General features: G+C 33.9%; 1 protein-coding gene across 1 annotated transcript; it reads right to left on the bottom strand.

The window, feature by feature from the left end:
• Window positions 1–6,892: 6,892 nt before the first annotated feature.
• LOC120082098 (cucumisin-like) lies at window positions 6,893–14,117 on the bottom strand. Its single transcript, XM_039037324.1, has 11 exons — window positions 14,022–14,117; window positions 13,305–13,393; window positions 12,801–12,895; window positions 12,464–12,710; window positions 11,598–12,111; window positions 10,987–11,090; window positions 10,297–10,536; window positions 10,087–10,219; window positions 9,607–9,820; window positions 8,722–9,230; window positions 6,893–7,031 (listed from the first exon to the last, which is right to left on the bottom strand). The coding sequence occupies exons 1-11, from the start codon at window positions 14,115–14,117 to the stop codon at window positions 6,996–6,998; spliced, it is 2,277 nt and encodes a 758-aa protein (XP_038893252.1). The 3' UTR covers window positions 6,893–6,995.
• Between the last annotated feature and the right edge of the window lie 381 nt (window positions 14,118–14,498).

Below are 14,498 nucleotides of genomic sequence, written 5' to 3'. Positions count from 1 at the left end.
GTACCTTATTCTGGTAACACCATTGGATGCGGCCTACTCTGTAGTTGTTATAAATAGTTGTAAAGTGCTACATACGATGTGATTCTAATTCATACATATTATGACATGAGAATTGGGGTGTCCTATGCAATGAGTTTGCATAAGATCAGGACCAAGAATAAATCACTCTTACTTTATAACGCTATTTACTGTATAAGACTGACTATTTTCACCTAGATGACCTATGTAACGACCCGACCCCCTAGGACTTAAGTTAGGCCGTTACTAAATACGTGCATGCATGGAACTCAAAATGACACTCGGTTATGGCGAAATAAATGCTAATTAAATAAGGTAAGTTCAAAAGTCTTTCATTAAATTCAAATACTAAAACAATAGTAGGGTACCCATAAATCATAAAGGACAATAAATAAGTCTGAAAAACAATTCTTAAAAGTAAGTTTTAAGCATCAAAAACTAAAAGTTAAGAGGAACATGAAAAGAACTTTTAAAATCTTATGAGCGGAAGCGTAAAAACTAAGTCCTAGTGGCTTGATCACGAATTCCGCTTGTCCATCGCCCGTGCATCTCTACCCTTACCTGAAACAACAACATGAGAAAGAATGAGTATAAAATACTCAGTAAGTAACCCCACTACTAGGGTCAGGCTGGGCATCTATGTCCTTTAGATACCCACCTCTAGTGAAACATATAAATTGCTCTAGTCCTCATGGGACACATATATACATGAAAAACTGATTTATATTCTACTGTAGTTAAATATGCCCACTATCTCTAGTAAGTCCCGTAGGACCCACAACCTCTAGTGAATTTCGAAGGAAACACAATCTCTTACATACGCATGGTTATGCATACACCTCTTTCGTATACACATAACCCACTTAATGTGTATCTCTTTCGTACACATGGTTAAGTATACACCTCTTTCGTATACACCTAACCTACTGAGTATGTACCTCTTTCGTATACACATAACCCACTGAATGTGTACCTCTTTCGTACATCTAGTTATGTATACACCTCTTTCGTATATACATAACCTATTGAGTATGTATCTCTTTCGTACACCCCAGATCCTCTCTATAAATGTAGGGATGCGTACCTCTTTCGTACTCATGGTTAGGCATACATCTCTTTCGTATACACATAACCCACTGAGTGTGTACTACTTTTGTACACCCCAGTACCCTCTAGGTATGTATCACTTTCATACATACCAGTCCTAGTACATCTATTTCATGTACTAGCGCCTTTGGACGTGCATCATTTTCATGCAGTCACATAGTCTGGAAAGGAAAAGAGATTGCATCTAACTTCATAATACATATAACATTCACCTAATCATGAATCTTCAAAAAAATCTCCTGATCAAGGTTAGGCTAGTTAACCTCAATATACGTAATTAATCTAGTATTAATGGATCCACTCTAGTACATCACTTTCATGCACTAACTCTTGTAACAATCAAACATTTGAAATTTCATAATACATCATATAACTTACACACTTTCATAATAAATCACATGAATAAGCACATCAACAAAATGCTCCAACTTTCACCTAACTTTAAGACATTTCTATAGTAGTGCCGTTTAACTCATAATTTAGGGTCATGCCCAATCGTCCTTTTAATATATTTCATAAAATTCTAATCATGCTCATACATTAAAATGCTTCAATCATATTATCACATGTTCATATATTTTATCTAAACGATCTATTAAATCTCAGAACAGTTAAAATTATCCTTGTAACCAGTCTTACCATCCTCAACATCAATAGATTAAACACAACCATATGGAATCACATACCATCTCATTCTAGCATTCAAGTGCCCATGTGCATAAATAAATAATTTGGATCTCGTAACAGAACATACTTTAATCATGTTATACTATCAATCTTTCATGTTGTTATTCTGTCATAACCTTCATTTAACATGCTAGCATACATCTAATGCCTGGCCCGTGGGCAGTTCCAGTAGTAAGATTACTTACCTTGATATTAGGTAGAACCAAAAAGCAATTGAATCTTTGTGAAATTCTTGAATCCTTAATCAAGCTTAAACATAAACCAAGTTTTAAAATTAATAGTTAAGGCCAAATTCAAAACACCAAAATATTACAAAATATTTCCAGATAACCTTACCTAAGGTGTGGTCCAATTCGAATTCACCTTCCAAACCTCCAATTTTAAGTCCAAATAATTAGCAAACCAAACTCTTCTTCATCTTGAATGAAATTCTTGAATCAACTCCCAAAACTCGCTAAAACAAACTCCAACTTCACTGAACAACACCTCAATACCTTCACAAACAAAATCGATGGATCCAGTGACGGCAAAAACGAACGACGTTTGAGTAGTGGTGGACGGAGGTCATAAAGAAGAAACTAACGTGGCGGCTTTGGGCGGTGTCGGATGAGCTCACGAACGTGAGGAAGAAAAGGAGGGTGGGGTTTTACTTTTTATAAAAAAAAACAACAATAATAATAATAAAACAAAAAAGGAAGTAAATATAATTACATTTAATTCCTTTCCATTTCAAAAGAAAATTAATTCCTGCCATTAATTTTCAATTTGAATTTCAAATTAAATAATTTCACACCAACAATTAAATTCCCACACTTACACTTGAAGTCCAAGATTCCAAAAATTCCCTCAAACTAATAACAATTACTGAAAATCCAAATAATAAAGTTATTGAAATTACATTATTACTAAAAAAATGTGCGGGGTGTTACAACCTAGGTAACTTAATCTTAATCCTGAGCTAATTATGAACTTCAGTTTATTCGGGATTGCTCTTAGATTTGCATAGTTGAGGGTTGGCTCAACAGCGGCGGCTCAATAAGACTCCCATTTCAGGGGTAAGACCGTATAGATAGATGAAGACATAGGGTGCAAGACGGAGTTCACGCCTACCCGATTTAGGGATAGGAGAAAGGTTGTTCTCTCAAGTACTAAATCCAGATCTTGAACAAAGGGCCCCACCCTCTCACTGGATTGAGAGAGTTTGGTTTATTGATTAGATCACAAACCAATTGTTCATTTGAAGATCAGTAGGGACTTGAGGAATAAGATGTAATCTTAGGGGTAAAACAGATATTTTGTCCAACGTTTTTACGAACAACCTGTGAATGGTCGACTTGCTGATTATGGTTAAATCATGTGGACATAATATATCTATAGTGAGAGGAGTGCAACTATGAGCTTTAGTAGAGTGACCCATTAGTTAACGAATGGAGATTAATTTGGTCTAATGAGTTTAGCCAATTAATCTCGGATCGTTGGGGCCCATGATCTGTAGGTCCGCGAGGTCCCCTTACTAGCTCATAACGGACTAGCTCTAGAATAACATGATAAGTTAATTTGAAACGTTCAAATTAGAATTAAGGGAATTAGTAATTATATGAGATATAATTACATGTTTAATTTGATAATTAAATGGAATAGGAGAATTTATATATTTAAATATATAAAGATGGATATGTGTTAAAATTTAATATTTGATATTAAATTAATTAAGTTTTATTTAATAATTAATTTATGAAATTAATTAAAATTTTTATTTTTAAAATAAAAATAGATTTTATAAAATCAAATTTTAATTTTTGAGATAAAGTTTGAAAATTAGAAAACAAAACACTTAAATGAAAAATATTGATTTTCCATCATCCATATCTTCAAGTAACTCACACAAAATGCATTCAACCTTACTTTGTCTTCTCCAAGCGTGAGCTGCAACTCATGCAACTCATTCCTTTGCATGTTGATCTACAATATAGTGAAGAGATTGGAGTGAAAAATGGGGATGCAATCTATAGAGAATTTTAGAGAAATTTCGGGATGAAGAAAGAGTTTTTCAACAAGGTTACTGTAGTGAGCTTTTCTCCTGAGCCCCTTGATTCAAGCTTATTTTGAGTCTCACAACTCAATCTAGAGCACCAAGATAGTAGTGGAGAAGATCTTGAGGTGGTCTGCAACAAGATTTGGAGAAGATAGCAGTTAGAGAAGGAGCTTTAAAGAAGTTTTACAAAAGGCATGCCTTGAAACTCACTTGTTTTTATGCAAGAACATGCTTTATATTTTGCCAAAATTAGTGAATTTAAATGCTTAGATGATGCTAGTACTTTTGCTATTGCTGATACAATCCTATATAGCCATCGTTAAATGACTAGCAAGGCCGTTTAAAGCCAACTAGCAGTCATAACATAGGAATCTCACGGTCCAAACCAATGGAAGAGACCACAGGATGTGTTGCCACATATCCTTTACCCACTTACTATGAACTACTTCCCTCATTCACCTTGATCTTGATCCATATGAACACTTTTCGAATGGAGGTCACTCCCAGGGTGTCACGAAGTGTCGTATGAATCTCACAGTGTGAACTTTTTGGGGACGTGAGAGTTGAAATTAATATATCGTATATTAGATATTACATTAAACAACTTTCCCTCATTCACCTTGATATTGACTCATGCAAACACTTTCTGAATGGAGGTCACTCCCAAGGTGACACAAAGTGTCGTATGAATCTCACGGTGTGAACTTTCTAGGAATGTGAGAGTTGAAATTAATATATCGTATATTTGAGTTTACATTGAACAACTTCCCCTCATTCACCTTGATATTGACTCATCCAAACACTTTCCGAATAGAGGTCACTCCTAGGGTGACACAAAGTGTTGCATGCATCTCATGGTATGAACTTCTTAGGACGTGAGAATCAAAATCAAAAGATTACTTTTGATTTTAGTATGAACAACTTCCCCTATTCACCATAATCTTAATTTATATAAACACTTTCCGTATGAAAGTCTTTCCGAATTAAGGTCACTCCCAAGGTGACATGAAGCGAAACATGAATCTCGATTGTGAACTCATAGGGACACGAGAGCTAAAAACAACATATCGTATATGTTATTAATCTCTCATAGAATCATTCTAATAACATAACATATATGTTATTAAATTCTCACTAAAGCTTTCTAACAACATATCATATATGTTATTAAACTCCCACTGAAGTTTTCTATTTATTTTTGGGTATATATTTACTCAGGTTTGTTCCGGCTAATTAAATAACCTAAGTCTAGGTGTTTATCCAAATATAACGTTTATATTTGGATTTAACCTACGATGTTTAGGTGATAAACCAATTTTAAAACCTCACACCGCTCATATATTGCTCATAAAACTGGTTAACAACACTCAATTATTCGGCCATAATCCTCAGGTAGGAGGTGTTCCGTAGACTGTCAACTTAAATACCCCTAGTCTTAGACAGGATTATATACCAGTTGAGTTTGTAACCAAAATTTTATAAGATAACGACATATTTAACTAATAAACAAGTGGTTAACCTACATGAGTATATAGCTTATCTTTGTTATGGATTTTAAATGTCTAACCTAATTTTATAAAAACTTATAAAACTTTAGACATGTTATATATCTATAACATACATCAGATATCTCATGATTTAATATGACACATATATTAAAACATCTGAAACCCTAAACATGCATACTATATATTATAACACCTTATAACATACTTTTAATGCATGTAACATGCTTTCTATGGCGGGATTTTAAATCTACATGGCATACTATATGCACATACAAGATTTTTTTTTTTATAACATACATCACATTAATTAAACATAAATTGATATGGTAGTTAGGTTTGGCATTTTCAAGCAAACAAAAGCCTAGGACAATGATAATACTAGTTCTGCTCATGCCATTAGGGCCTCTACTCAGGCCAAAAGAAAACAAGAAGCTACTTCCAACATTCCCTCTATGCCTTTAGATGGTGTTTCCTTCCACTTTGAGGAATGTGCCAGCTTGTGGAAGTATGTTATTAAGCGTAATATTGTGGATGAAAAAGAATTATCTTATCGTACTCAAGAATGTGTTGAGCTTATGGAGTTGATTCATGCTGTTGGACTTGAGCATACTATTTTGAACCTAGGACCCTACTATCCACAACTTGTTTTTGAGTTTATTGTGAATTTTCTCTTTGGTTTTGCAGATTCAGCTAGCCAAATCACAGAGGGTGCATATTAGGTGTTATCCATTTGTTTTCTCTGTTTCTTTGATTAATCAATTTTTGCATCGAAATGTGCCTGAAAATGTGAAGGAACAACATCCTTCCCTCAAAGATTTTGTGTTTGAACTGACTGAAGGAGCCCATTCTACATGGCCATGATAGGATCAATTGCCTATTGCCGTTTTAAGTGTTAAATATGCCCTCTTGCACATGATTGTCATTTATAATTGGCGTCTCTCTTCTCACAAATAGGGCTTATCCATTGGTCTTGCAACCTTGCTGTATCAGATAGGGACTCAAGCTTAGTTCAATTATGATGTGTTTGTACTACACCAAATTAAAAGGCATATTTGGTCCATAACCCTTAAATTGCCTATTTGTTTTCCTTGCCTTATTTTCAATATTCCACTGTCCTAGAAGCTTGATCTTCTTTCTCCTACAAAACTTGTTGGGCCCTCTCCAGGTCTCTTCTCCATCAACCTAAAGCTTCTGCAGGGACACCATGTTCCTGACCTGCACACTACCATAATGACTCATCATTTTCATGGTTCAAGTAAAGCTTTAATTGAGTCTTCTTTTGGTGGCCATATCCTTCATCTACTATCAAATGAATCTTGTGACCTTGAATCCGTGAAGCACAAACTTTAGGAGAAAAAGACTAAGGTTGATGAGGTTTTACAGATTATGCAGTCTGTTTTGTCTAGGGATGGAAGAGTTTATTCTTCTCAATCGAAGAGTTGATTTTTTTTTTACAATCAGAAAGAGGGAGTGTTTGGTTGTGGTTGTTGGGTTTAGTATTGCTTCTGGTTTTTTTATTTTATATTTTGTTAAATCTGATCTAGTGTTTCGGTTGGTGCTGCTCTAGACTTATGGTTTATGGTTTGATTCTGCTCTGGACTTATGATTTATGATTTGAATTGCTCTGAAAGCTCTTGTTGTTAGGGCTTGTTTTGTGTTGTTACCAATGATGTTATCTTTTTTTTTTTTTTTTTTTTTTGATGATTGGTTGTCTACTTTTGTTCTGACATAAAAAAAAAAAAGCCAAAGACGGAGGTTGTTGGAGAATTTTTTAGTTGACTTTATATTTTTTAAGGCAGTGGTTTATGCAGATGTCTCAAATGAAGTCTTAACATATGTCTATGACATCAGAGCATCTTCCTACAAAATATTTTCCTTATTTGGAAATATTCGGATGTAATATTTTGTTCGGTATTTCTCCGTTATCGAAGTATGACTTTTTTTATTCCAAATGGGGATTTGTTTCCTTTCTTGAATTCAACTACTTAAAGAGAATTATATTGTCCATTTAGGTAAGCTGCGTATTTTATTAAGCAAGACAATTTCTGTTCGACGGTCGATTTGTTCTACATTGTGTTCTTGCTCCTTAATCATTATTCCGCTGTGCAAGTTCTTCATCCCTTGAAGTGCAACATTTTGAAGCTAAGTCATTGCTGCCAGAGAAGGGATTATCAATCTTAGGGGGTGCCTAAGATTCTTCCTCGGAGAAGGAGTTCTCCATCTTAGGAGGATTCTAAGATTCATAAGTGAAGGGAGTTTGGAGACTTTAGGAAAGATATCATCGTGAGAGGAGTTTCACTCATTGTTAGAATTTGAGATGGATAACACTAATATTATCAAACTTAAGGGAAGCCTAGGTACATTTGAGAGGGAGTCTCACATCCGTGCGAAGCCTAGATGATCAAGTCACTGTAGTGATATGTATTACAGATAAGTACTGTATTGTAAACTGTTTAACTCTTTAATATTAGTGAATTATCTTTCCTAAGCATACTGCCTCTCTAACATAGGTGGTTCATCACCGAACTGGGTTACTAACTTTTGTGTATCTTTATTTGCTTACTTGATATTAGTATTTTTGTTGTTTCAGTGGTTGTCAGGGCTTTCTATTTGACATCCATATATCAAGTGATGAGTCATCCTATCGCCTTTTAATCCACCCTACCCTATTTATTGTGCTCTCTCTCTCTCTCTATATGTTGGTATACTTGTTGAGCATTAAACTCAAATTATCAGGTTTTTGGGCAGTATTTAGTAGACATTTGGAACGTCAAACGATATCCAAATTAAATGTGTGACCTATGGATTTTGATACTCCGGATGTGTGCTTTCTGATGGTTCAAGTCACAAGTCGTTTGGTGTTTGCTATGGAAAGTTATGCTAATTTGAGTAACGAAGGGTCAAGAATTACTGCAACTTTTGAAATTCTGTCTTAATTATTGTAATCTTTTTCATTTGCTTTTATTAGTGATTTATTGAAGGAATTCAGGGAGACACTTTGTGAGACTATATATAGTGGTATTGTAATCTTTGCCAAGACAAGGTTGAGAAAGAAATCGATAGAAGTTTGAGTATTAGTGTCCATACTTTATTCTTTCTCTCTTCAATAAAAAGCTCCACCACTCAAATAATTTTATTTTGTTCAATTCCCTTATACCACAATAACAATATAATAATAATAAATAAATAACTTACAAAGACAGGAAAACAAAGTTACATTTTGCACAGCAAATTGATTTACAATGCATGACATTAACATAAATTCTTATTCTCTTTACCCTTTTAACATGTAAAGAATGGCAAATAAAGTTTCAAACTTTTGAATAAAAATACAAACTAAAATTAAACTGTGTCCACAACAAATACTGTGATGGGACTTCTCACATTGTGATAACCATCGCTCCACACCAAAGAAGCAGAGACTATGCTTTGACTAACAGATCCACGAATTGTCAATGTGAAGGATTTCTTCTGTCCAATGGCATTGAATGACAGAACCGAAGGGTTCACTGTGATTGTAAGGCCTCGTGGGGCGCCAACAACCTTAGCTCTATATGTTGAAACTTTCGAGCCAACGTTTGTGACAGTTCTTCTGAAGAATTGGTTGAAGGAGTGTGGACTAGTGGAAGAAAGAGCAAAGGAAGGATAGTTTAGATCCCAAATTCGGCCGGAGTTGGCGCGACTACAAGCACTGTTGTCGCCTGAGAGGCGGCGAACCATGGCGGTGGTGTAACCTTGGCCACACAAGAATCTAACGTAGTCGCTTTCGTATGCGTCGTACAACAACCCTGGATGTACCGCTTTGAGTGGGTTGATATGGCCTGCACCATATGCAAACTCTACTTGGGGATTGAGCTTGGCATTCATGGGAGTAGCTGAAGAAAATAATGGATTTACACAAGTATGTTAAAAGTGGCAAATTTCGATGCCAAAATTATTTAATAATTGCGGGAAAAAAAACTAAAAACCAATAATTGCACCCATCTACGTGACAAATCTTTTAGTTTTCTTAATGTGTGCATCTCATGTGCATTTTGTTTAGAGTTGGCGCCATAATGATTGGTGCATCTCGAGATGCACCCAAATATTACTATATTTTTAAAGACAAATAAGAAAGAATTGCCATATGATAGACTATAATTAAACAATTTGACAACGAGATGCACAAAGATAAAGTGTTATTTGAGATGTACTAAGTATTTTTCTTTTTTGAATAGTATTATTTGGTTAAATGCGTTGCTGGTCGATTACCTGTTGTCATGAGAGCTGATTTAATGGCAGCGGGAGACCATGTGGGATGGAATGTTTTCACATAAACAGCAGCTGCAGTGGCATGTGGGCAAGACATCGACGTCCCCGAAATTATATTATAGAGCGTCGTCCTTGGATCTCTAACTCCGCTGGAGACCGTTGCAATCGGAGACCATGCAGCAAGAATTTCAACTCCTGGGGCGGTCAAATCCGGCTGCATGAATGTACAATTTACAAAAACTAACGATCTTAGCAAACTGTGACCAATATATATGAAGAGAAAAATAGTCCATGCACTTCAATCGATAATCATTTCGTTTTTCTAAGTGAAATTTTCTAAAATGACTTTTTTTAGTTTTTATAAATTTATTTTTGTTTTTAAAATTGGATTTAAAATTCAAATATTTCTTCCAGAAATATGAAAACCATATTAAAAAAAAGGAAAAACGAAATGGTTAATCAAACGGGATGTTAACTAACCTTGAGAATGTCGTAGGTTTCAGGGTTGGGACCTCTAGAGGAGAAAGAAACTATCCAAGGAGCAGATGTATCATTCACTGCATTACTCTTGAAAATGGTTGCAGTTGGAAATCTGTCGATTGAAAAATGATATGAAGCAATGTCAATATCAAAACATGTAGTGATCTACCAAGGATTTAAATATATTGAGATGTTAAATGTATAAAAGTGCGTGTTGTCGAAACGTACTTGTTCTGATCCATGTAGGTTTTGACATTGTCACCGGCCACAGTGCCGAGGTAGGAGGAAGGCAAGGGATAGGATCTTGCATTATCCTTCACTCCAGCATCATTCATAATAACACCCATTGCGCCATTCAAGGAAGCAAATGTTGCAGGAGCCAATACAGAGTCACAAAGAACGATTTTTCCCTTCACCAAGTTGCGATCCACTGAGTTTTTGGAGCAAAATCTAATTTGAATGATGAGTGAAAATAATGTTAGTAAAAGCAAACCCCAAAACTAGTTCTCGTTGATTAGTTATATTTGATATTGAGATGCCTTGAATTTGTTATCTGGTATATTGATCAACCTAGTTTAGAGGCAAACCTAAGACAAATTCGTAATTGGCATTATTTATGATCCTATCGATCCCTTCTTCCTTTTGTGCATTGTTAAAGAAAACAATTATGACCTTAGGATTTAGAGAAGTGCACTGTATAAACTCTTGTTATATAATTTGTAACATTCTCTTGAATAAAATTACTCTTTTTTGGTCTGGTAGACGTAGATAACACACTGTTAATGAATTACGTAAATTTATTCGTTGATTCTCTATTATTTTTACTATATTATTTAATTATCCTTTACGTAACATTTGGAATAGTAGATTTATAATATTTTGGTGCCCAATTTGGCTTACCTGGAGCTGGAGCCAGTAAATCCTCCAGAGATATTTGGTGCATTTCCAGCATAAATTAGGGGATATTGTTTTCCTTTAAGATCAAATGTGTTAATCGTATATCCCTGCACCCAAAATTTACTTTGTTATTAATTATCGAAATTAATTGTTGAGATTGCAGACCTGATCTAAACGTTATTTCGAAATAAGAAATTTGTTATACTATGTTAAAGTGTGTATGTAATTAAATTTACAACCTAACTTGATATCAAAACGTAAGGTCTTATGTTAAGTTGAAACTCCTATAGTATCATTTTTTCTCTAATTAATATTGGGTTTCACTTGTTGGGTATTTTATAAATAGGAATATTAAATTGTTGATATAATTAAATTTATCATAACCTATTAACTTAAGTAATAAGAATATAACATCTCAATTGAATTTAATAAAGAGGTTAGAGGAAATAGGTTCAATAATTTATGTGGCTATCTACTTACGATTTAATATTTTTAGTCACTCAAATATTGCACAGCCAGACTAAAATCTACTCTAGTTTACGTGGACAATAGGATGATATTATTTTGTGTTGCTTCATGAGGTTATTATGGAGAAAAGAAAAAGAAAATGGCACCTGATAAATATTCTTGTTGCCAAGCTGAACATTTGACACCAACTTTCTGTCAATGGAGCTTGCAGCCACAGAAAGAGACCATGGAGAGAAATTTCTGATGGTGAAGTAGTCAGGGCCATCATTTCCAGCAGAGTTGGAGGTCAATATTCCATGCTTCATGGAGTGGAAAGCTCCAATGGCAATTGAATCATTGAAGTAATACTTGGGTTTGTTCCCTCCAACCGAAAGAGATATGATATCAACACCGTCGGCAATTGCATCGTCGAATGCTGCAAGAATGTCGGCATCGTAGCACCCATCGGACCAACATATCTTGTACACAGCGATGCGTGCAGAGGGAACCCCTCCTCTAGCTGTGCCGAGCGCAAGACCGTATAAACTTGCTTGATTCACGAGACCACCCGCCACCGTCGATGCAGTGTGTGTCCCGTGGCCGTCTGAATCTCTTGGACTTCTAATGTCTCCCGGAGGAAAAAAGTTGTCGCCACGATATGCTCGAGCTCCAATGATTTTTCTAACAATTAAGTTCACAACATTTTCAATTAGTCATTATTCTAAGTTTTCAAAATATATCTTTTAATTTTTAATGTTCGAATCATTTCTCAAAATTTCAGTTTTTAATGCATTTTTTACATATTCATGGAGTTGAACATACTCTATAACACATTAGCTACACATAGAATAAAACAAAGAAATTTATTATAAAACTCATTATATTTTATAGAACTTAACACGTAGTGAGTCGTTGGTTCAAAATTATTCATTCTTAATAGAAAGGAACCATTAAAACATGTTGGTTTAGTCAACCTTATAATAAATTGATTTTCTAATTGCTTAGAAGCAATTTTTTTTCTTAAAATGTTTACCTGTTGCAACGAAAGTTTGCAGAGGTTTGACAAGCACCCTTCCATTTAGCGGGTGGAGGGCCATAACCTACGTCACTAAAGCTGGGAGACTCTGGCCAAATTCCGGAGTCCAAAACTCCGACCACTATGTTGCTTTCAACTTGTTTTACACGAGGAACATTTTTAGTAAATCCCATGAAATCCCATGATCTTGTCGTATGTAGATGTTTCTTTTCATTTGGAAACACAGAGACAACACCCTCCTTAGCTGAAAATATATGTCCAAAAATTTATTATATACATAGAAAATAACTTTGAGGGCTAATTAAATTAAATGTTGGAATGATCATATATTTACCAGAAATCTTTTGAGCTTCTTCTTCAGTGAGCTTCACCACGAATCCATTGAAACTTCTCTTGTAGCTATGGAGTAGAGCATCTGGAGCAAATGTGCTGAAAAACATTCAAAAAAAAAATTGAGTAATTAACTACATAAGTTAATTAAATAATGGGTAATTGCAATGTAGCACTTTTAGTGATAATAACTAACTGTATAATAACATTTTTAAAAAATTACAAATATATTGATAGACTTCTTTTGCTGATAGACTCTTACCAATGATATGATCAATCACTGATAGATTCTATCAGCAATATGGTCTATCACTTATAAACTATATAAATTTTGACATATTTGTAATTTTTTTTACATTATGCTATATTTATTAATACTTTGAACTTGATTGCTATATTTGTAACTATCCTTTAATTAACTAATTAGTGTATGTTTTCATGGTAATTAAGTAAAAACTTAATTAATTAATTTTTAATTGTGAAAAAAACAATGAATGTATATGAACACCTGCCAACTACTTCTTCCAACATTCTCATGTGATGCGAAGGAGTGGAAGCTGAATCCTCTGGCTTGTTCCCCAAGTACACAATATAAATCTGCAAGGTTCATTTTACATTTATATTTAAGTACAAAATTAAAAGAAAACAATGTCATTCTTTGTGTCTAGCTAGGGTGGAGCTAGAAGTTTATTTATTGCCTATTGTTAAATCAAGACAAATTCAATATTAATATCATCTAACACTCTCTTATATATAATTTTCCAATTCTATAAATTTAGGTCCTATTTGATAATTATTTGTAGTTTATGGTTTTTTGTGTCTGAAAATTATATATATTTTTTTAATGGGTTTCATCTTTGATTCATTTGAATACTTAATCAAATTTCAAAACAAAAACAAATTTTGAAATACTATACTTTGTTTATATTTTTCAAAAAATTTTCTTTGATTTTGAAAACATACCACTCTTAAAAATTCGATGAGAAACCAAAAAATAATAATAATAATAACAATAATAATAATTATAATAGGTGTTAGTAATATTTTTATAGGTTTGATTCTGAAAAATTAAAAGATTATCAAATTGGGCTTTCATCATCAATCAATAAAAATGAAAATCCCTAACTTATTCGCCTTCTTGTTCCCAAAAAAGAAAGAAAGAAAAAGAAAAAAAAAATAAAATCATATGTTTCATGATATTTAAGTCGGATGATATCGTATTTACCTTTCGACCATCATTGTCAGAATCCAAGCTAGAAGCGAGCAGACTAGTGAAGAGGCCAAATAATACGACGAGCTTGAAGATAAGGGAAGAAGACATACTTCTACTAATCATTGTTATGTATGACAAAGCATAAGAAGTAATTTGAGAAATGAATAGGAACATCCTTTTATACCAAAAAAAATAAAAGTTATCTCTCCAACCATTGAACATTCTGAGAATCATCTTCCAAAGTCTTTGTTTATAAGAAAAATGATAAACATATAAAAAAATCCATGGTCTAGCAACTGACCCTTTCAAGCCCTTTTGCTTCAAACAATTATTCAACTTAATTCTAGACTTGGATGAATAAAAGAAGTCCTAAAGAATACAAAATAAGAAGCACGAAATTGCACGTTAGAACTTTGTTATAATTTAGGTTTGAATTAGTCGAAATATGCATCAAATTGTAATCATTTGGCATGTGGATATCTTCTTTGA

The sequence above is a fragment of the Benincasa hispida genome, chromosome 7, assembly GCF_009727055.1.
Source record: "Benincasa hispida cultivar B227 chromosome 7, ASM972705v1, whole genome shotgun sequence".
NCBI lineage: Eukaryota > Viridiplantae > Streptophyta > Magnoliopsida > Cucurbitales > Cucurbitaceae > Benincasa > Benincasa hispida.
Note: the sequence above shows the minus strand (reverse complement) of the source record. Positions and strands in the feature narration are given on the sequence as shown.